At 46.2% G+C, this 24,721-nt stretch overlaps 1 protein-coding gene across 1 annotated transcript in view; it reads right to left on the reverse strand.

The window, feature by feature from the left end:
- PXDC1 (PX domain containing 1) overlaps positions 1 to 12,493 on the reverse strand; it is an 84,797-nt gene extending 72,304 nt beyond the window's left edge. Inside the window, exon 1 of the mRNA XM_030208625.1 lies at positions 11,480 to 12,493. Within this exon, the coding sequence (XP_030064485.1) occupies positions 11,480 to 11,735 (256 nt within the window). The 5' untranslated portion in view covers positions 11,736 to 12,493. The remainder of the gene's footprint in view (positions 1 to 11,479) is intronic.
- Between the last annotated feature and the right edge of the window lie 12,228 nt (positions 12,494 to 24,721).

The raw sequence follows: 24,721 nt of genomic DNA on the forward strand, positions 1-24,721 counted from the left end.
TTCTCTCTTCTCTGGTCCAGTCTCTATGTCTTCTCTCCCCCCCCCCCCAGTCCAGCATCTGCTCCCTCCCTTTGCTCCAGGTCTCTCTCTCTTTCTCTCTTCCCTCTGGCCCCCATCAAGTCTACCACCTCTACCCCTCTGCCTCCCCCAACTCCACTCAGTTTAGCATCTTTCCATCCCCCCTGGAAGTCTCTGAGCCAATCACAGCACATTTAGCTCAGCTAAACACGTTGTGATTGGCTCAGGGACTTCCAGGTCTCTCAGCTGAGTGAAGCACTGCCAAAAAAGACGTTTTTATTATTGCGGGGGGTAATGACGGCCAAAATGGATGTTTTTTGGGGACAGGCGTCCTCAACTGCACTGTCCTGTGGATCAAGCCGCATCGGAGGGGGTGAGCAGCGCGGCGTCTTTGGGGGGGGGGAGGGAGGGGGAATGACGGCCAATATGGACGAGTTTTTTTTTGAATGGGCATCCTCAACTGCACTGTCAAGCCGCATCGGAGGGGGTGAGCGGCGCAGCGTCTTGGGGGGGGGGTGACGGCCAAAACAGATGTCTTTTTAAAGCGGAGCGCTATTTTTTTTGTTGTTGTTACTTTTGTAGCAGTTTTTCAATCTCGCGCAGTCCCAACGAGAGGTACAGACCTCTCGTTAGATTTTCCAGCATTAAGGCAATCGGAAAAGGTTAGTGTATCTCATTACAATAGGGTTTCTACACAATTTGCTCATCTGCATTCCGTTTTCGTTAGCTGCTACCGTTGTTGGAAAAAAGTCTTTAGTGCATGCCAGGGTTTACTACTTGCTCGTTAATGGCTCGTTTAGTGCATCTGGCCCTTAGTGAGATCATACACTGCATGTGCCACCCAACAAATTTTACCCACCTCCATGTGACCATTTATGCATGGAGGGAGGTCAGAAATACACACAGATGGACAAACTGAGCTGCATATTCTTTCTTCTACTGTGTAAAAGTAGTGCTGAGGGTACCTTCTGGGAAGAGTTGGCAAATGGATCCAAATTTGCCTGACAGGGTTGATCCACTCCTGGGTTTACTCCACTGCATGCACGGTTTTGTAGTTCTGATTTCCCTGTGGCATTCCCTGAGGAAAGTAAAACTAAATTCCTGCATGCATTAGAGTAAACCCAGGAACAGAACAACCCTGTCAAGAGAATCTGGCAATCCAATTGGCAGCCTCATTTCTAGGGAAGTTCCAGGGTCATAGGTGGGAAGAGGCTGGCATTCTTCACCTCAAAGCTCTGTGGCCATGGTGGGCAAGAGAAAGATAACCTTCAAGACCTGATCTCTGTTTCTCACTCCTGTTGCAAGCCACAGCCACAGCCAGCATTGTCACTTAAATAGGTAACTGACTGGTCTGATTAGCTGTTCAAGGGAAAGGTAGGGATATTTGCTGATGAATGCCCTCAGAACACGTACAGATGTAAGTGCAGTATCCTCCATGCTGACCAGCCTGAGAGTAGAAGCCAGGCCAAAGAACTAAACCTAGGTCCTTCACATGGCAGTGTGCAGCCGTATCCCTGAGCCACCCAGCTGGCCTCAAATCTATGGTTCAGAGTTATTCTTGTAACAAAATAAGGCCATTTATGGGGGTCTGCATGACCTGCTATATATTAGCCACAATTGAAAACGTATCAAGGACCACAGAGTATACAGGACTATAGCACAACATTTCAGTGTTTTCCTAATATGCAATGCTTGGTTTGGTACTGACTGAGAAGAAAGAGTCCCTTCTCATATGCCACCGACACCATGTTACATGTGTTGTTTGTTATGCTATATATGTATGTCATGTCATATCATGTTACATTATTATGTTACATTGCATCATTCGAGTCTTATTTTCCGCTATATCCTCTTTCAGGTTCAATGCGGATTACAAATTTAAAAACCTAACATTTCTGGGAATGAACACCATATAGCAGTAAAAATAAGTAACACAGCAAATCCTAAGTATTTTTTTAAAGCGGTTTTCAACTAAAGAGATCATAATTCAGCAATTAACTCAAAGTAACAGGTAGATGATTCCATTCTATCACAGCTATGTAGTTAAAAGACCCTTAGAGTGCAACAATCTATTTACTACTAACCATTTCTGTAGTGCTACTAGACGTAGGCAGCACTGTACACATTATATGCAGGTACTTTCTCTGTCCCTACAGGCAGTGGTGTGCTGGAGCCGGTTGTAAAATTTTTAAAGCTCTTACGAGCCAGTTGTTCTGGCAGGCGAGCTGGCTCCTAGGGGCGGCGCAACCTGGCGGTAAGTGAGGTAAGCATGGCAGGAGGGCGCCACAAGCCATGCTTACCTCACCTCCCACCGCTCTGGGGGGTTTAAATCTTTGATTTACCTCCGTCGCAGCAGCTGCAGTGAAAGCCCGTCTCTAGTCTTCCCTTCATTCCCGTCAGTGTCCTGCCTTCTTCTGACGTCATTTCCTCTTTCCGCAAGGGCGGAACACTGACAGGAAATGAAGGGAAGGCTAGAGACAGGCTTTCACTGCGGCTGCTGCGACGGAGGTAAATCAGGAGCAAAAAGAGGGATGTTGGGGGGAGAAGAAGGTGGGCAGGTGGACATGTGAGCGGGAGGGCAGGGGAGAGAGGAGCATCAAAGACATCAATAGATATGGATGGGAAGGCAGGGCCCAGGGAGAGAGGAGAAATTGCTGGACATGGAGGGGAGGGGAGAGCAGGGGAGAGAGGAGAGTTGCTGGATATGGATGGATGGAGGGGGGCAGGGGAGAGAGGAAAATTGCTGGATATGGATGGATAGATGGATGGAGGGCAAGGGAGAGGACAGTTGCTGGACATGGGTGAATGGAGGGGAGGGCAGGGGAGAGGAAAGTTGCTGGACATAGGTGGGTGGATGGAAGGGAGGGGAGAGGAGAGTTGCTGGACATGGGTGGATGGAGGGGAGGGCAGGGGAGAGAGGAGGGTTGCTGGACATGGATGGAAGGGAGGGCAGGGGAGAGAGGAGAGTTTCAGGACATGGATGGAGGAGAGGGCAGGAGAAATTCTGGACATGGATGGAGGGAAGGGAAGACAGGAAGGAGATGCACATGGATGGAGGGGAAAGGAGAGAGAGAAGAAATGCTGGACATGGATGGAGGGAAGGGAAGAGAGAGGAAGTGAGATGAACATGAATGGAGGGGAGAAAGGAGAAATGGACATGGAGGGAAGAGAGAGGAAAGAGATGAGATGAGGGAAAAGGAAGAGAGGAGAAAAACTGCGCATGGATGGAGAAAATAGGAAGAAGCTGGATCCATTGGACAGTCAAGTCTGCGGAGGACCAGAAATGAAGAAGAAAGGAGGAAAGAAAAGAAATAAATGGAAAGGAAGCCCTGGAAACGGAGTCAAGGGAACAGACAGAGAGCAGCAGAATCAGATACTGGGCCAGCATGATGAGAAAAACAAAGAGGGGCATATGGCCGGCCCCGTAAAGCGGCGCCCCAACCGTATTATCGAAATAACATAGCCGGCTATCTTTCGTTTCAATAATACGGTCGGTGCCGGCCAAATCTCAGCATTTGGGACGGCTTTAGAGATGGCCAGCATCGGTTTCCGGCGATAATGGAAACTAATGCCGGCGATCTCAAACCCGGCCAAATCCAAGGCATTTGGTCGTGGGAGGAGCCAGTATTTGTAGTGCACTGGTCCCCCTGACATGCCAGGACACCAACCAGGCACCCTAGGGGCACTGCAGTGGACTTCAAAAATTGCTCCCAGGTGCATAGCTCCCTTACCTTGTGTGCTGAGCCCCCCAAATTCCTCCCCAAAATCCACTCCCCACAACTCTACACCACTACTATAGCCCTAAGGGATGAAGGGGGGCACCTACATGTGGGTACAGTGGGTTTGGGGGGGATTGGAGGGCTCCCATTTACCACCACAAGTGTAACAGGTAGGGGGGATGGGCCTGGGTTCACCTGCCTGAAGTGCACTGCACCCACAAAAAACTGCTCCAGGGACCTGCATACTGCTGTCAGGGAGCTGGGTATGACATTTGAGGCTGGCATACAGGCTGGCAAAAATATATATATATTTTTTTTGGGTGGAAGGGGGTTGGTGACCACTGGGGGAGTAAGGGGAGGTGATCCTCGATTCCCTCCGGTGGTCATCTGGTCAGTTGGGGCACCTTTTTGAAGCTTGGTCCTGAAAAAAAAGGGACCAAGTGAAGCCGGCCAAATGCTTGTCAGGACCGGCTTTGTTTTTTCCATTATCAGGCGAAGCAGGCCCCTGTCCCGCCTTCAGTACCCTGCCGAAACGCCCCCTTGAAGTTTGGCCAGCTCTGCAACGGAAAGCAGTTGAACCCGGCCAAAATCATCTTTCGATTATACCGATTTGGCGGGGTTTAGGAGATGGCCGGCCATCTCCCGATTTGTGTCGGAAGATGGCTGTCCATCTCCTTCGAAAATAAGCAAGAAAGTCACCAGACAACAAAGGTAGAAAAATTATTTTCATTTTAGTGTTTGGAATATGTCCACTTTGAGAATTTACATCTGCTATCATATTTTGCAGTGTATACGTGTTTCTTTCTGTTTTACTGATATTGTGCTGCATGCAGTCTAACTTCTTAGGATTTCAGGTTAATTTTTGAAGAATTTGAATAGGGGCTATCTCTGTTCTGCATGTGTGACTGCAAGGCCAAGTGTCTGAATAGGGATCTGTTTGTTAGGTTCTGAGATTTTGATAACACATTGTTTTTCAGAGTTGGCAAGACTGTCTGTTCTCCTAATTCCTGGTCTGTATGCTAATTTGGTTTGTGTCATTTTGGGTATACTGCAGAGATTTGTTTTTCCTGGTAGAGGGCTTCTAAAACAGACATCATATTATGAGAATCAGGTTCTCAACGTTAAAAGTTTATATGTATTTACTTATTTATGGCATTTTATCCCACATTAAACATGAATTAGATTGGAACCTGGGAGCATTTAATTTTTTTTTCCTGGCGAGAGTAATGCATTGCCGCCCCCCCCCCCCCAGCTCTCTCCCTGGCTATAGCCAGCTCTGCAACTTGGGGGGGGGGTGCAGAAGTGGATGGGGGCGCAGAGATGGACAGGGGGGGTGCAGAGGTGGACCGGGGAGAAAGCCTGTTGTTAAACTTTTACCAGCACACCACAGCCTACAGGGTTCACAATCTAAGTGTTTTTTTTTGGTGGGGGGGGGGAGGTTGTACCTAGGGCAACGGAGGATTGTGACTTGCTCAAGGCCACAAGGAGCTGCAGTGGGAATCCAACCCAGGTTGCCAGTATCAAAGCCCACTGTACTAACCATCAGGCCACTCCTCAAGATGAAAAATTAAGCAAAGTGCTCCTATATGCTGGAGGCAAACCATTCAATATTTGTCAAATATCCTGCAGCAGTCTGTCTTCTATGAAGGGTTCATGGGTGCTAGTCAGACGTCACCCTTCCTAGAATCTATGATCTCATGTGGGACAAGGCTACAGCATGTATTCTCTGGAGATCTGGCTGGAATGTATTATACACCTGCACACGACAACTGTGCAATGACTCAATAACCCAGACCAAGGCAACACATTTCTGGTAGACTCACTGCAATTAAAATCTCCACATCCTGACAGTGCTGTAAGAGTCTGCCGCCTCCTCAGCAACCTGGCAAGCTAACGTAAGCGTGGCTGAAACATCATTGTGAATTAAGTGTCGGGCAAAGCTAATAATTAGACTTAATTGGACAAAACATATCAGTCACTTTTGCCAACTCAGTCTTTAGTCACACTTCCTGCACACATAATGATGTGGCGTGTTTTGCAATTCTTAAGAAGAGGAGCCGTTTAAAACATAATGAGCACATGCTTGTGTGGTGAGGATCCAAGCAAAAAGTCAAGCTTTAGTAATCATGTGATATTTAATAAGGGTTCATCATGAGGTGGCCTTATCAGAATGCCACAAGCTACCTGTCTCAGCACATCTCGCTGCTATTACTCACTGTAAGGGAGAGAGAGGAACTGCAGAGCTTAGTAGATGGGCAGACTAGATCGGCTGCATGCAGGGCTACGGAGTCAGAGTTGGTAAAAATGTACCGACTCCAGCTTCAAAGTAAAAACTTACCTAGGAACAAAATGGTGGAACTCCTTACCACCCAAAATAAGAAATAAACAGGAATATACTAGATTCCGCAAAATCCTATTCAAACAAACCCTCACAAAGAATGACCATAAGTACATAAGTAATGCCACACTGGGAAAAGACCAAGGGTCCATCGAGCCCAGCATCCTGTCCACGACAGTGGCCAATCCAGGCCAAGGGCAACTGGCAAGCTTCCCAAACGTACAAGTATTGCTTTATGCTTGCCCAGAGTTGCAGTGTTAACCTTTGACTACTGATGCCTTTTTTCCTCTCTAGTAATTAATCATAGAAATTCATATGTATGTATATTGAGAGATCATTTAAAAGAATGGTTCTCTATTGAATAATGTTTGTAGAACACAAGTGTAATTTTTCTCATATTTGTCATAGTTAAGCTGAGCTTTTTTGCTATGAGAATCGGTTCTTGAGTGGATTTGCAGTGATAAAACTGCCCATCTGACATGATGAGCATGTGTGGAATTAGCTCGCTCTTTTTCTGTAGTAGCTCAACGAGAGTTACGTTCAGGCACAGTTATATTTCCTTGTCCCTAGAGGGCTCACAATCTAAGTTGTACCCAAGGCAATGAAAGATTAAGGGGGTAATTTTCAAAAGGTTGCCTGAAGTTAGACACTGGGATGATCTGTACTTGCCCCCGGATTCCATATATGGCGCCTGAAAATCCCTGCAGAAACCGAAGCGTATTCTATAACAATGCACATAACTTAATTGGTTAACTAGCTAATCAGTGCTATTAATTGGATGTAAACAAACAATTAGAACTAATTGGCATTGAGATTTACACACACAACTTGTTAAATGTATTCTGTAACATGGTGCACCTAAATTCTAAGTCACATAGTTGAAAAGGGGGTGTGGCCACGGGCAGAGTATGGGCATTTCTAAAATCTTGCACATTATTATACACCCGATCTGTGCCTAATTTAGGCATTGGGATTTACACCAAGTAAAATGTGGCCTAAATGGATGCAACCAAATGTAGTCAAGTGGCTAGCCGCTCAGCATATTCTATACCATGCAGAGATTTGTCTATTCTATAAAATTTAGGCGTAAGTTTTGTTCCACACGGATTTATCAGGTGCCATATACAGAATCTAGCCCTTAGCACGAATTCTATATCAGCAATTATATAGTTCCACGCGTAACGCTAGGTGCAAACACTAATGTCAGCTGAAAGGCTGGTGTAAATGCTCACGCCAAACTGCTGTTAATTAGGCATATACTCGTTAGTATTCTGTAATGTGTGTGTAAGTGCTGGGCACATCCCTGACCCGCCCATGCCCCTCCCAGGTCCATAACATCTTGTGTTGCACACTTTGGATTTTCGAAACACCAACTGAGGGCACTTACACATGTAACCTCAAATTAGTACCACTTAACAACAATTGTAGCTAATTATTGGTTGTTAAAAAGCCAATTATTAAATTACACGGGTTGTAGGCACTGTTTGTATACAGAAAATCATTTACAGCAGTGGTTCCCAAGTCGGTCCTGGAGTACCCCCTTGCCAGTCAGGTTTTCAGGATGTCCACAATGAATATGCATGAGATTGATTTGCACACACTGCCTCCATTATATGCAAATTTCTATCATGCATTTTCATTATGGATATCTTGAAAACTGACTGGCAACTTGGGAAACACCGACTTAGACAGCAACTAGACTCGTGTTGCCAAGGGTAAGACCAATGCCAAAATTAGCCCTTAGAATCTTACTAGGCTGTCCAACAATGAAGGAATAATGGCAAAATGAAAATACATATTATTTATTATAGATATAAAAATAAAATGGCAAAGCAATAAAAAAACATATGTATTGTGCACAAAATACTAAGGATTACATACGTATATATATTTAATTGAAGACACGTTTATTCGAGACACGGTTTCTTAATTCTTTTTGATAGCATCTAAGTGTTTTTCCCTATTGATTTGTTTGAGAGAGTCCATTTCTGTTTGACCCCTGATGCAGGCGTAAGAGTAGCGAAACACGGCACGTGTCGGGTCTCTTGATTAAAGGACTCTTGATTGTTCCAATTCCTGAAGGCCATTTTGTGCTTTTTTTCTGTGTTGTGTTTGTCTGCATTTCTGGACCCCCTCTTTTTAATACTTGAAAATTAAACACGCACCAGACATATATCCCCTTTTGAATGCCCCCAACGACTTGGGACACATGTCTGATAGCCCAAAGTAATGAAACTTGTACAAGACCACAAAAGAAGTTGACCAGGATATTGTGGCCTACAGACCATGGATGCCACATGATTGGGAGACAGACATAAGCAAAAGAGAAGGAAAAAAAATACTGAGGTCAATATGTAGCGGTTTTTTAGTCTCCAATGGCGTTATTCCTGGATATTCAATGCCAGGTTGTCTCCGGGCACCAGCATCGAACATCCAGGTTTATATGGCTGGCTTTCTCTTCTGCGCGTAAGTGCAATATTCAGTACTTAACTGCATAAGTGATATCACATAAATATAGGGCTGAATTTTTTGCAGTCCAATTTAACCAGTAAACAAAGGTGATTAAGTGCTAAATATTGGCACTTAAACTCCATAAATGTCAACCCTTCACCCAGACTAACTTACTAGAAACATCTTTATCTGAAGAGTCTGAAAGAGCGACTTTATTGGTTTCATTTTTATTCGAGCAAGACCTAGAGGTGGTGAAGCGCTTATCCTTTCGGAAACTACAAACTTTGTTTTATGGCAAGAAAATCTGGATATTTCCCGATGTAACAAAACAAACTGAGAATGGAAACTTTGGCAATGGGGACATTTTTCTATCTTAACTATCCAGGTAAATGTGTAGTTAAATATACAGGGTTAAAATATGTATTTTTTCTTCCAGAGCAATTGCGTGCCTTTATAGATTTTAAAACGGTGACCAAAGGTAATATCCAAAATAAGTTGAGATTATGATATGCCTTTGGAAGGGGATTGCGTGTTAAGCATTACGAGTCTTTTTCTTTTCCTTTTTTTTTTAAGCTTATCTCCTGAGTTTTCCTTTGAACACAACCTATTACTACTTAACATTTCTAGAGCGCTACAAGGGTTACGCAGCGCTGTACAAAATAAACAAAGAAGGATGGTCCCTGCTCAAATGAGCTTACAATCTAAAGAACGAAATGTCAAGTTGTACAGTCTAGATTTCCTGGGTAGAGGTGTAGCGGTTAGGTGCCGAAGGTGACATTGAAGAGGTGGGCGTTAAGCAGAGATTTGAAGATGGGCAGGGAGGGAGCCTGACGTATGGGCTCGGGGAGTTTGTTCCACGCATGGGGTGAGGTGAGGCAGAAAGGGCGGAGCCTGGAGTTGGCGGTGGTGGAGAAGGGTACTGAAAGGAGGGATTTGTCTTGAGAGCAGAGGTTACGGGTAGGAACGTAAGGGGAGGTGAGGTGGTGGTCTAAAAAGGAATAATACCTTTTTGGTGATTTATGCTGACTTACATTCTTTACCTTTCTGTGTTTCTTCTTCAAGTGTTTGACTTGTAAAGAATTGTTTAAATAAAAACAAAAAACATATGGGTTGTGTTCAGTGACCGCTCTGTAACTAGCAGCTCTTCTCTGATCAGTATGCTGGTTGCAGCACCAGAGCTCACATATCTGGAAACTGTGCAGCAGACACTGAAGACAAAAGTTATCAGGGTATTGGATTGCTTTTGCTAAAACCATCACAGGGATAGCAAGAAAGACACTGGCAAAGGACCTCAGATAACTGATGTTCCCTGCAGAGGAAACATAGCCTGAGCTTTCTGATTCATTTTCAGCATTCAGTTACCCAGCATTTCACAAAGTGGGCATTATAAAGTGAGCAGAAGAAAGAGATGTGTCAGCTCTGCATAGCAAGTTTTACTGCCAATGACACTGTTAATGAGAGGTCAAGAACATAAAGTTAACACATCTATAATCTCTAGTTTTCAAATACATTAAAATAGGTCTCTTTCTTAAGGGTTTTCATTTGGGGACAGGCAGTGTGCCACTCTGGTCACTGTCAAGAACTCTTAAGTTTTATTTTGATGTTAACAGGCTGTTTGCAGTGGGCAAGGCCAAGTTTCGAGTCTGTTACATAGACAGCAGACCTCACTGCAAGCTAACTCCTCAGTGGGGAAACACCCCTCATCCCCCTAAAGAGAACAATACAAACGCACATTCTCAGGGGTTAAGACCACCAAATATTTTTAACTTAAACTAAAGACGCCGAGAGAGAGTGATCTGAAAACCCGGGGCTGTCTAAACCAATTTTAGTCGAGTATGGCCTTGCTAAAAACGCTCTGGAACTGTGCATTTCTGAAGGAGAAGCCTGTGTGAATAATGTCTTGTGAGAAAAAGCCTCTGTGCCACGCAAGTCCTCCCTGCGTAAACGAGCTTCGTGCTTCCTGTCCAGAGAGCTCCAGATGTGCTCCCGCCGCTGTAACAGGGCGCAGCAGCAGCAGGGCGGACTGGGACTGTCTAGAAACCACATCTGTCCAGCGCACGCGCTGACGTCCATGTCATGTGTCCAGCCCGGGGCTGAGCAGCAACAGGTCCCCACTGTGACTGTCCGCCAAGGCCTAACAACGCCCCTAGTCCTCGTCTGCTACTCTTCCCCAAGTTTCAGCAGCGAGCCACCCCCATATACAGGTCATGAAAAGAATCTCCCACTGAAGCTACTTTATATTATTGCTGTCCATCATGTATTACAGCGCCGGATAAGTTGTTCTAAACTGCACAGCGCTTTCTTGAAATCACTTTTTTTTTTTTTTTTGTACCGAGGCCAAAACTGCCCACCCAAAATGAAACCCGAGCCGAGACCTCTCGCTTTCTCCTGCCCCGACGCTGGCGTGGCCGGTGCCAGGCTGGCACTCGTTTCCCTGCGCCCCTCCCTCTCTTATCAAGCTCCCACCGCCTCCATAGGGGGGGGTTGGGGGGAAGTGTCTCCTGGCTTACAATGCGCTGCATAGCATTGCACATTTCTAATGACAAGATATCCAAAAAGCGAAATCATTAACGAACCCTGCTGGTATTGTATTTGGGTAAACTGTCTGAATAACGCATGCAGTTGAAAAAGATAAAGTTGACGGTATTTTACCATCTTTTCCTCTTCCATTAATCACCTCCCTCAATCCCTCATAACGTGCTGCATTAAATAAGGGCATTTATATAGAGCAAGGATGATCTACAGCATTTAATTTAAGTAAGAATGGAACAACAACAAAAAAACAAGTAAGGTTGCAAATACTACTACTACTTAACATTTCTAAAGCGCTACTAGGGTTACGCAGCGCTGTACAATTTAACATGGAAGGACAGTCCAAATAGCCCTATTCTCTCCTCCCCAATACTTTCTTGAATTTGGCATGCACGCAGAGAATCAGAGCGACTGCACAAACCTTCGAGCAGGGGCGACTGCGACAGCTTGACGCGGTCCTCGGGGAAGGAGTCCAGCAGGCGCTTGAAGAGCCGGCCCAGGTCCGAATAACTCCGGTGCAGGTACATGACGTTCCTGTCCGACCACTCGGTGCGGATCTCGAAGAACTCCTCTTCGTCCCCTCGCCTGTTGATGATCAGCCGCCTGATGCCGTTCACCCAGCAGCCTCGCACGAACATGTTCACCAGAGAGGTGCCCTCGAATACGGCCGATGCCATTACCTGCCCCCGGGCACAGACATAGCCCACCCCGGACCAACAGATCTGCCCCCGTCCGCCGGGCAACAGGCCAGCAGGGGAGCGGGATCCGTATTATATATAGGGTATACGGATAAATCAATGGCTAGCCGGATAAGCTCTCCCCAACAACAAAAAATATATACTTGATCCGGATGACTGCAATGTGTTTAATAAAGTGAGCTGGTTCACTCCGGTGTGGCTTCTCCTTCACCCTCTCTCTGGTTGTAGTCCGGATTTATTGCTGGATTTGAAGGAATTCAGCCTCTGCAGATTCAGCTCCCCAGTGAAAGGGAGGGGAAAAAAGTTTTTTTAACAGTTTGTGGCGCAACAGATTGTTGTTGTTCCTCTCCGGAAAGCCTACTTTTCGGGTGGGGTATGCGCCTAAGTCTTTGCCGCTTTCCCTTCTATCCCGATCCCTCAGGTTCTTCTCCCTCCCTCCAGTGCAAGTTTGAAACGTACAATAAGATCAAACAGAAACCCCCAAGTCCGACTGGTACTTTTCCTTCGCTGCCCCTGCCTTGCTTCAGGATTTCCGGAGTGGCTGCGGTTTGCAGCGGCAGCAGACTCAGCTGACAGCTGGAGGAGAGAGGAGAAGAGACACCCGAGCCCCCTCCGGCAACAGAAATCGTTGCCGATGTTAGTAGACTGAGCTGAGCTCTGCCCACGTTTCCTCCTTCTGCTTAGCCTGGAATCTGCTCTGCATTCCAGCCTGAGGGGAGAAGACGGGACAGGCAGCTTTCCCGCCCTTTGATATTTGGGGGGACAGACTGATCCGTTCTTAGACAACTTGAAACAAGCCCCACCCGCAAACGGAGGGAAGTGGAATCTTACCTTCTCCCCCACCCCCCACCCACTTCACACACCCCACTGGGAATAAAACAGAGAAACCCAGCTAATCCCTTTCCTAAACCCCTCCCTCACCTGGCTTACTGAGGACAGGGAAGGTGGAGGTGAGACATCTCTCTCACCATTAATATTCCTATCCTTATTATTGTTATTATTACTGAAGTAAAAGGAATCTTTTCCCACCTCTCACCACTGACACCCTACCACTAAGTGAGGGCAAGGAAGGGCTGATGAAGGGCTTCTCACTCTCAACCCTCACCATTGATTCACTGATGGGAGGATGATCAGAAGCAAAGGCAGGCGCAACAGGCTGTTAACACCATACTAGTGCCTGTGTTTCTAATGGCCCAAGATCAGAACCCTCGAGCGCATGAAACAATGCGCTCCCGGGCTCTGAATGCAACTAGCATGCAAATGCATGCAAAACAGGGCTCTTAGCACAAGTAGCATGCAAATGCATTCTAAGTGTATGCCTCCCCAATGATTGTCGTGCTGTCTATGGCAAACCCTACGCCAGCTCAGAGCTGGCGTTAGTTTGCAGACCATTGGGGAAGAATGGTGAGCCTTGTCCAGCAAGCATTTGCAAGCTAACAGCCCCCCCGCCCCCCCCCCCAGTGACATGGGGGGCTGGAGGTCCGGTGGATCTCTGGTCCCACCGACCCCCCCCCCTCACAGGTTCAGGGGAGGCTGGAGATCCGGTGGATATCCAACCCCCTAACCCCCCTAGCTTCCCCTCAGATGTCCCTGGTGGCCCAGTGGGCCGCGGGTCAATCCCCCCCCCCCCCCACCACAAGGGCTCCCTTATATGGTGTGAAGCCCCACCTAGTGCATCCCAGGTTGCACTGGGCAGGGCTAGGCACCACCATTTTTGAGATGGCGTCATTGGAAGAGGAGGGAGGCCACCTCCCTCCTCCAATGAAAGTAAAGAGTGGGGAAGGGCCGCTAGACCACCAGGTGAGGGGGGGTTGACCCGCGGCCCACTCGGCCACCAGGGACATGTAAGGGGATGCTATGGGGTTGGGGGACTGAAGACCCCCCAGATCTCCAGCCCCCCGAACTCATGTTGGGGATTAGGGGGAACGGAGGTCCACCGGACCTCCAGCCCACATTTCGCTTGGCTCAGGGTGGGGGTACTTAGGGTCTGGTGGTCCCATGAACCTCCAGCCTCTGTGTTTGACAGGTCTGGAATTTTGACAGCCCAGACCTGTAAAGCAGTAAAGCCCCACGCTGTTCCACTGCGGGGCTTTCGATCATCTGCCCATGAAAGTAGGTCTCCCCTTTACTCCAGAAGCATCATTGGCTTCGAATAGAACAATGGATAATCTTTAAAACCCACATTTACTTTTAGAACTTTCAGTCCCCGATGCTCAAAACCCTGCCGAAGTACTGAACTGCGCAGTAGAAATAGCACTGGAACTATGCTCCAAAACAACTACCTCATGCTCAGCGCTAATGACATGCAAATATAGGTGCACTGTTAGCATTGAGCATGAGGGAGTTGTTCTGGCACGCTGTTCTGGATTGTGCTTGGCGCACATGCTTTCAAGAGTTGGGCATCAAGCACAGCTCTTATGCGTGTGCTCTGAGGCATACAGAAGGAGCAAACGGGGAGGAATAGAAACAAGCCATGAGCCACTGCAGACAGCACTGGAAGAAATAGTGAAATCACAATTTATTGGACCGGACAATTCATCATCCTGCCCCCACTCACAAGGAAGCAAGCACTGACCTGCTAACTGCCACACTAGATCTGGAAAACATGCCTCATTCATGCTTTAGAGATTTTTAAAAACACACACACACATTTTCCTTTCCTAACTTGCAGCTGCTTTCTGACCTCCAGGAGGGTCAAGCTTTCTCTTTAGTGAGACCTGCAGTAGATGAGGGCTGTTTCCTTTAATTCCTGGACCCCTAATGCCAGCTCTGAGGTGGTGTAAGGTTTGCGGTGGTAGGGACACTCTTGTTTCCCACACTGTTCTTTCAGCATTGCAGGGAATAGGACATCAACTACATTTGCTTATGCTTGCAGGCTTATCACGCTATCCTTTGGTGCACTCGTCCCCCACGTCTGAGCCTTCTGATCAGCACTAGCAAATGCGGGTGCTAGTCCGGCTCTAATGATTTCTAGTGCCCGCATTTTGATACCCACACCAGGGGCATAGCCAGACTTCGGTGGGAGGGGGTCCAGAGCCCAAGGTGAGGGGGCACATTTTAGCCCCCCCCCCAGTGCCGCTGACCCCCCCCCCCCCGCCATTGCCAAAAAACCCCCGCCGCCGCCGCCACCACCACCAACTTTGCCCCCCCTGCCGACAACCCTCTCGACCCCCCCTCCCACCGCCAACCCGCCCCCACCCCGCCTACCTTTGCTGGCGCGGGACCCCAACCCCCGCCAGCCGAGGTCCTCTTCTTCTGGCGCAAGGTTTCGTTCTGTTTCTGTGAGTCAGAAACAGAACAAAGCCTTGCAGATCAGCAACACGGCCGCTGGCTGATCTGCAAGGCTTCGTTCTGTTTCTGTGAGTCTGACGTCGTGCAGGACATCAGACTCACAGAAACAGAATGAAGCCTTGTGCCGGAAGAAGAGTACCTCGGCTGGCGGGGGTTGGGGTCCCCCGCCAGCAAAGGTAGGCGACGGTGGTGGGGGAGGGGGTCAAGAGGGTCGTAGGCAGGGGGGTCCATGGCCAAATCTACAGGGGCCCAGGCTCTCATGGCCCCACGTAGCTACGCCACTGACCCACACTATAGGAGCCAATTCTGTGGATGCCAGTGAGTACTGAGAACTCCCAATATTGAGCATTAGACCAGTTCCTTATATCCTGATTAACTGTACAAAGAACTTGCCTTAGTGAATTCCTTCAAAAAGGCGGTAAATAAATCCTAAAATAAATAGTTTAACCACCCATTTATTTGTCCCAACTGATTTTGTACCAGGCATCTTGTCCCCATCTTTATATCTGCATTTGGCCCCTCAGCTATATGGTAAGCTGTATTGTGGAAAGCATTAGTATCAGGGCCATGCCAAGGGTCTGTGGCGCCCCCCTGCAGGAGATCAGTTGGCGCCCCCACCCCCCCACCCCCCGCAGACGAACAGTTGGTGCACGTGCGCCCCCTCCCCCCCTTGAAAATGATCGCTGCCCTCCCGCTCCCATGTCCCAACTGCCCGCCCTCTTCTCCCCCTCAAGATCCCTTTTAAATTTACCTCTGTCCGGCAGCAAAGGCGCAGCGTCATTGAAGGAGGTGGCGCTTCCGACGTCTCTACTAGTCTTCCCTTCGCTCACTGTCCCGCCTTCTTCTGATGTAATTTCCTTGGCATCAGAAGAAGGCGGAACACTGAGCGAAGGGAAGACTAGTAGAGACGTCGGGAGCGCCGCCTCCTTCATTGACGCTGCACCTTCGCTGCCGGACAGAGGTCAATTTCAAAGGGACCTTGTTGGGGGGGAAAAGAGGGCGGGCAGTTGGGACGAGGGAGGGCGAGGTAAGCATGGCGTGGCGGGGCGCCCCCAGAGGACGGCGCCCTCCTGCCGTGCTTACCTCGCTTACTGTGTTGGCACGGCCCTGATTAGTATTATAGCAATGTTATTTGAACGTTGTAATTGTGTGCTTGATATTCCATCACTGTTATGCTTACATTGTATTACATCTCTGTTATTTGAATTTCAGTGCTGCTAAATGTGTATATTTTTGATCCTGTTTCATGGTAGTCCTATTAATAGGTTTCAATTTGCTGTTTCCAAGTTTTCGTCTTTCATTGTATATATTTGTACTTGTACATTTTACTATTGTTATGCAGTTAACAAAATTGTAAGTTTGATGTTAAACTGTACCTACTGTATACCTGCATTGGGTGAATCTCTTCATAAAGGCAGTTAATAAATCCCAATAAATAAATAATAATAATAAGGAACGGCAATTTGTATTTTGTTTGGTAGCCCCAATAATTTAAAAATGTCGGCAGCTATGACCCACACTTTGCATTTTTGACTGAAACCCAATCAATTTCCCCCCCATCCCATCCACAGGCCTCCTCCCCCGGGCCCACTCCAGGAAGGACTGGTGGTCTAGTGGCACCCTCCTTGCCAGTGTTCCCTCTAAGCTATGCACATGTGTGTGCATGCATGTGTCAAAGGGAACACACACGCCTAGCAACTGTGCACACAAAACTTTTGCGTTCTTTATTATGAACACTAGTAAAACAGGCCCGTTTCTGAGACAAATGAAACGGGCACTAGCAAGGTTTTCCATGGAGAATGTATGTTTGAGAGAGTATGTGTGAGATTAACTGTGTGTGAGAGAGAGAGAGAATGAATGTGCGAGTGTGTGTGTGTGACAGAGAGAGAGAGAGTGAGACTGATGGGTGTGAGTGTGTCTCCTCTGTCCCCCCTCCAGCCACCCAGCAATTCTCCTCTCTCCCCTGCTCCCCCTTCCAGCCACCCAGTGATTCTACTTTTTCCCTTGCCCCCCTCCAGCCACCCACTGATGCTCTTCTCTCCCCTGCCCCCCTCCAGCCACCCAGCGAGTCTCCTCTGTCCCCTGCTCCCCCTCCAGCCACCCAGCGATTCTCCTGTGTCCCCTGCCCCCCTCCAATCACCCAGCGATTGTCCTATTTCCCCTGCCCCCCCTCCAGCCACTCCTCCACTTCCTATATCATAAAACACACCTTGAATGCTGGGGGGCGTGGCGTTGTGGCGAGGGAACAAGCCGAGAAAGTGAAGCCTTGAAGCATTCGTGCGCTCCGACCTGTGGGGGCGTGGCATTGCGGCGAGGGTGACAAGCCAAGAAAGTGAAGCCTTGAAGCATTCGTGCGCTCCGACCTGGGGGGGCGTGGCGTTGCAGCAAGGGCAGCAGGGGCGGGGCCTCGTCCTGCTGTCGTGCGGTTGGTCAGTGCTGTGAGTGACATACCCAGAACTACGTGTCATCAATTCAGGAGATGGAGCCTTACAGAGTGCACGAATGCTTCAAGGCTTCACTTTCTCGGCTTCAGAACGTTGGAAGTGTGTTTTATTATATAGGATAGGCTATATCACACATCTTGAGTTGAGGTTGAAAACTTGCACACAAAATGTTTTTCATGTGCACATGTGCCAGCAAAAATGAGAGAGAGAACATTGCTCCTTGCACTCCAGAATTCACCAAATGGGGGGGGGGGGGGGGGGGATTCTATTTGAATAATTTTTATTAAATTGTGCAATTTTACAATTAACAATTTCAAAACATCAAAGCAAGAATATGAGTATATTATGCAATAATCAAAGCTGAGATTTAAAAGCAACACTACACCCTACTAATTATCAAGTGAAAGATAATGATCTAAGGTTTTCCATTTTCTAAGACCAATAGGTGGTCCTAAAGAGGAATAAGATATAAACTGTTCATATTTCTTATACAGTAAAATCCAATTCCACCAAAGATATACATTAACTTGAGAATAGTCCTTCCAATGTGAGATTATTAATTTTAATGCAACTGATATTAAAAAGTCAAACAGTAGTTTATCCTCTCTTGAAAGAAAATATGGAATACAAATAGACTTCCAAATAACAAACTTTGGTGAAAAAGATTCTTTTGAAAACCAAAAATTTCAGTTAACTTATTCCAAACATCAAACCAAAACAAAAGTAAATTAGGACATTCAAGCAACAAATGAATAAGAGTTCCTTTATATTTTTTGCATGACCAGCATAGGTCAAGATTTGAGAAGCCAGATAACTTACTTTTCCTAAGAGTCCTATGATAGATAAAGAAAAGAGATTGCGTTAAGGCAGCTGATAAAGAGGATCTAGGTCTATTCACCCATATTTGAGACTATTGAGTTTCTGATAATGAGTCATTGAGATCTAACTCTCATACTTGTTGAGTAGACCTACAAGAAATAGTAGTATAAGATTGTATTGTTTTATAAAATGTTGAAGCTCTGTGATTTAATTTACAGAGATCCTCAACAAAACTTTGGAGATCTAAATTGTGATTAATATGATTAAGATTCCACTTTTTAGATTTAATTACACTACATAACTGGTACCATTTCAACAGTTGAGTATTGGGAATATTAAACTCTTTTTGTAATTGAGCAAAAGTTTTAAGACTCCCATCGGAAACCAATTGCCCCCAAAATCAAATATTACAATTCTGCCAGATAGACCAATTTAATGCCTTGTTGCAAATCTTCAAATTTTCCTTGTTCCATAAAACAATAGGGGAAAGAAAATCTGAAGGTTTTGGAAAAAAATTAGACAAAACTGGGAAAGCTTTTGTAGTTGCAGTTATAACAAGACTATTCCTAAGATTCGGAAACCAACATCTTTTGGGATCTGACAGTGCCAATACATTCAAAGGAACAGGTTGTGTTAATGACCTTTCTATGTGCAACCATCTTTAAACCAATAATATCCCTTAGAAAGAGTAAAAGAATTATGGTACAAATTAAAATCAGGAAAATTAACTCCACCCTTCTGTTTAGGTAATTTAAGTGTACAGATAGATATATGAGGAGGTTTGGAGTTCCACAAAAATTGTGAAAGGATTCTATCAATTAAAAAAAACTGGCAGGAAATGGAATTGGAAGCATACTTAGTAAGTAATGACTTTGTGGGGGGAATTCTATATATGGCACCTAAAAAATCTGCACAGAAAACATTTTCGCCTAAGCGTACTCTATAAGCGGCATCTAGATCTAGTCATGGTATTTAGAATACACTTAGTTGATATCCCAGAACCTACAACTATGCGCATACATTTACACCAGTGAAAACATGGTGTAAATCCTGGCGCATAGATTTAGACGCACTGGGCCATATTCTATTACTACGAGTGTAAATTTTGGAACGCTTATGAAACACCCATTTTTCCACCCGTTTTTGGCTGCATGCATTAGAAGCTATGCGCACTGTGTTACAGAATACACTTAGCAAGCAGTGCCTGTAAATTCAAATTATTGCCAATTAGTGCTCATTATTGCTTGTTAAGTGCTGTTATCAACACTGATTAGCATGTTAAGCCAATTATGTTACGTGCATTACAGAATACACTTGGATATCGGCACTCATCTCTAAGCATGCTATACAAAATCCGAGGGATAGTGTTCAACAACAAATTCATTTTACTAGCATACACTTGTTAACTGTACTGTACAAGACAATTTTTGTAAATATATACTAAGCTGTTAGGTTACACATCAATGACACATTTAACATAAAGCATCGGGAGACGTATGTGTTAGGCGAGGAGAGTCTGATAGGTACGGGCGGAGAGAGGGATCTTGGGGTGATAGTATCTGAGGATTTGAAGGCGACGAAACAGTGTGACAAGGCAGTGGCCGTAGCTAGAAGGTTGTTAGGCTGTATAGAGAGAGGTGTGACCAGCAGAAGAAAGGGGGTGTTGATGCCCCTGTATAAGTCGTTGGTGAGGCTCCACCTGGAGTATTGTGTTCAGTTTTGGAGGCCGTATCTTGTTAAGGATGTAAAAAGAATTGAAGCAGTGCAAAGAAAAGCTACGAGAATGGTATGGGATTTGTGTTACAAGACGTATGAGGAGAGACTTGCTGAACTAAACATGTATACTCTGGAGGAAAGGAGAAACAGGGGTGATATGATACAGACGTTCAAATATTTGAAAGGTATTAATCCGCAAATGAACCTTTTCCGGAGATGGGAAGATGGTAGAATGAGAGGACATGAAATGAGATTGAAGGGGGGCAGACTCAAGAAAAATGTCAGGAAGTATTTTTTCATGGAGAGAGTAGTGGATGCTTGGAATGCCCTCCCGCGGGAGGTGGTGGAAATGAAAACGGTAATGGAATTCAAACATATGTGGGATAAGCATAAAGGAATCCTGTGCCGAAGGAATGGATCCTCAGGAGCTTAGTCAAGATCGGGAGGCGGGGCTGGTGGTTGGGAGGCGGGGATAGTGCTGGGCAGGCTTATACGGTCTGTGCCAGAGCCGGTGGGGGGAAGCGGGACTGGTGGTTGGGAGGCGGGGATAGTGCTGGACAGACTTGTTCGGTCTGTGCCAGAGCCGGTGGTTGGGAGGCAGGGCTGGTGGTTGGGAGGTGAGGATAGTGCTGGACAGACTTATACGGTCTGTGCCAGAGCCGGTGGTTTGGAGGAGGGGCTGGTGGTTGGGAGGCGGGGATAGTGCAGGGCAGACTTATACGGTCTGTGCCCTGAAGAGCACAGGTACAAATCAAAGTAGGGTATACACAAAAAGCAGCAAATATGAGTTATCTTGTTGGGCAGACTGGATGGACCGTGCAGGTCTTTTTCTGCCGTCATCTACTATGTTATGTTACTATCCAGCTTATAATTGAAAAAGAAAAACGCCTATATTGCGACCCAAATCGGGAGATAGACGTTTATCTCACAAAAACGAATAAAGCGGTATAATCGAAAGCCGAATTTGGACATTTTCAACTGCACTCCGTTGCGGATGCGGACAAAGTTGATGGGGGCGTGTCGAAGGCGTGGTGAAGGCGGAACTGGGGCGTGGTTATCGGGCGATCAGAGATGGGCGCCTTTCGCCGATAATGGAGGAAAAATATGCGTTTTTAGTGAGAATTTAGGGCACATTTCCTGGACCCTGTTTTTCCACGAATAAGGCCCCAAAAAGTGCCCTAAATGACCAGATGACCACTGGAGGGAATCGGGGATGACCTCCCCTGACTCCCCCAGTGGTCACAAACCCCCTCCCACCACAAAATATGCCGTTTCACAACTTTTTATTTTCACCCTCAAATGTCATACCCACCTCCCTGGCAGCAGTATGCAGGTCCCTGGACAGTTGTTAGGGGGTGCAGTGGACTTCAGGCAGGTGGACCCAGGCCCATCTCCCCCCTACCTGTTACAATTGTGCTGCTTAATGCTTAGTCGTCCAACCCCCCCAAACCCACTGTACCCACATGTAGGTGCCCCCCTTCACCCCTTAGGGCTATAGTAATGGTGTAGACTTGTGGGCAGTGGGTTTTGAGGGGGATTTGGGGGGGCTCAACACACAAGGGAAGGGTGCTATGCACCTGGGAGCTCTTTTACCTTTTTTTTTTTTTTTTTCTAAAAGTGCCCCCTAGGGTGCCCGGTTGGTGTCCTGGCATGTGAGGGGGACCAGTGCACTACGACTCCTGGCCCCTCCCACGAACAAATGCCTTGGATTTATTCATTTTTGAGCTGGGCGCTTTCATTTTCCATTATCACTGAAAAACAAAAACGCCCAGCTCACAAATTGTCGAATAAAACATGGACGTCTATTTTTTTCGAAAATACGGTTTGGTCCGCCCCTTCACGGACCCGTTCTCGGAGATAAACGCCCATGGAGATAGACGTTTTTGTTCAATTATGCCCCTCCATGTTAACCTTTCATCTGCTGTGACACACCTGGCAGATATTGTTCACATGTGTGAGACAGTGACTACTGCAATATTTACTTTATTAGTTTAGTATATTAGGCACTCCATATACTGCCTTTCGCATGAAAATCAAAGTGGTTTACAATAAAAACAAAATGTACAGTGAAAAAAGGAACTACAAAGTACCAACAGGACAACTGAAAGAGGATATGAAGAAGCAGTGGGAAAAGTTAAAGGAGGAGAGGCAAGAAAAGTTCACCCAAGTGACAGCTCCACAGTAAAGTACCATGCACTAACTCAGCATGCAGTCCACACCCATCCTCCGCTCATAACTCACTCATACACATGAGAAATTCTTGCCAAGTGATGGCAGGATCTGCTGTGATATGAAGAGTGTAGAACTTCGAAGTTCTTTGCTTAACTAAGGGAAGGGGATTGGGGTGATGCCTGGGCATGCAGGTAGCAGGGCTGCTCACTTACTCTGAGCAGGGACACCCTGCCCATGCTAAGGATCTCAAAATGACCCTCCTCAGCCTCCAAGTCATAGCTGAAGGAGGCGTTGGCATGTAGTAAGGGTCAAACACCACCCAGTGGCTACCGCATGTCCATTTCTTTTTTAAAAACCCTGCCTTTTACTTGCTGCGGTAAAAGGAGGCCTCAGCACACGTAAAAAACACGCACCAATGCCAGCACAGGCCCCCTTTTTCCGCAGCAAGTAAAAGGACCCCAAAGTGCATTAAGCATTTTGCTTGTGAATTAGAGCATGTTTTAGTGTATGAGTATGGTAACTGGCATGACATTATGTGCTAATTTGCGCATTAAGGGGCCCTTTTAGTAAGCTGCGGTAAAAAGGCAGAAAAAGAAATGGCCGTGCGGTAAGTTTGCACTTGCCGGGTGGGCATTTCAGGGCGGAGCTCTTACCGTAACCCAATGAGGTGGCGGTAAAGGCTCCTGCGTTAACCCAGCATGCAATGCTGCCTGATTATTGCCAGGTAAACCCCTGCGGAAATATTTTAAAAATATTTCTGCTAGCGCTAGTAATGGGGTGTGCTGGGAGTGGACCTACCGCTAGCACTCGCGTTGGGCCGGCGGTAGTTCCAGGTTACCGTACAGAAACCCTTTAGTAAAAGGGCCCCTAACTGCATGAGAAGTTATGGAAGAGGAATGTGTTTTTCTTTCTTCAACAGGAGCTTAATCATCACATTCCCAGTGGGGTCAAGTGGCAGTCACAGCCAGTGCTGTTTTGTAAACCAATATAGCTTTGCACATCATAGAATTTGAGCAAAGGAATCGTATCTCTGCTTCCTTTTGCAGGCAATGATGTTTTTTTTATTTCTCACACTTTTAGAGGGTAGGGTTAAATGGCCATTTTTCTCAATGGAAGAGGATGAATAATGGAGTGCCACTGGGATCTGTACTGGGACTGATGCTATTTAATATATTTATAAATGATCTGGAAAACGGAGTAACGAGTAAGGTGATTACATTTGGAGATGACACAAAATTATTCAAAGTTGTCAAAACACATGCGGATTGTGAAAAACTGCAGGAAGACCTTAGGAAACTGGAAGACTGAGCATCCAAATGGCAGATGAAATTTAATGTGAACAAATGCAAAATGATGCACATTGGGAAGGATAATCTGAATCATAGTTACGAGTCAGCACTCAAGAAAAGGATCTGGGTGTCTTTGTAGACAATATGCTGAATTCCTCTGCCCAGTGTGTGGCAGCAGCCAAAAAAGCAAGTAGGATGCTAGGAATTATTAGGAAAAGGATGCAAAATAAGACCAAGAATATTATAATGCCTCTGCATCGCTCCATGCGAAATCCCCTTGAGTATTGCATTCAATTCTGGTCGCCATATCTCAAAAAACATGTAGTGGAATTAGAAAAGGTTCAAAGAAGAGCAACCAAAATGATAAAGGGGATGGAACTCTTCCCATATAGGAAAGGCTAAACAGATTAGGGCTCTTCAGCTTGAAAAAGAGATAGCTGAGGGGGGATATGATTGAGGTCTACAAAATCCTGAGTGGTGTAGAACAGGTAAAAATGAATCAATTTTTCACTCTTTCAAAAAATACAAAGACCAATGGACACTCAATGAAATTACATGGAAATACTTTTAACTATTTTATTTTGAGAGATTTTTTGATGAAATAGTACAAAAATAAGAATAAACAATAATAAAAAATTGTTTGTTTCATAGAGATTTTTGGACCATGGATGCAAATGATCGATAACATGCAGTAGGCGCAAGGATTTGGAAATTGGAATACCCTTTGTGCTATAGGAGATCTAATAGCCTTGCCACTAGTGGATATATGATGTTTCCATGCTCCTTTTCTCTTTTTTAGGAATGTCATATTAGTTTTGTTTTTCTTTTCTATACATCAGACACTCAAATAGTTGCAACATTCGATGCTACAAATCCCAGGGCAAGCACTGGTTTCCCCCTTGTTTATCTCAATAGCAGACTATGGACCTTTTCTCCAGAAACTTGTCCAAAGCTGTTTTAAACCCAGATACGCTGTTGTTACCTATTTCTAGAATCGAATAGACTGCAGGACCTGACACCTGTGACTGGCTGAGAGAGACCTGGAGGAGGGGCATCGGATTTGCTGCTAACACCCCGGGGCAGATAGAAAGGAGCAAGGCGGCCGGAGCAGAAGCCGCCAATAGCTGCCAGCAGCATCGGGAGCCTCCTCGTAGCCCTTTCATCTCCCTCCCGATTATGGGGACAACTTTTTTTTTTTTTTCAGTGAAGGATGTCCATAAAGGACGTCCTTGGC

The sequence above is a fragment of the Microcaecilia unicolor genome, chromosome 1 (genome assembly GCF_901765095.1).
Source record: "Microcaecilia unicolor chromosome 1, aMicUni1.1, whole genome shotgun sequence".
Classification (NCBI taxonomy): domain Eukaryota; kingdom Metazoa; phylum Chordata; class Amphibia; order Gymnophiona; family Siphonopidae; genus Microcaecilia; species Microcaecilia unicolor.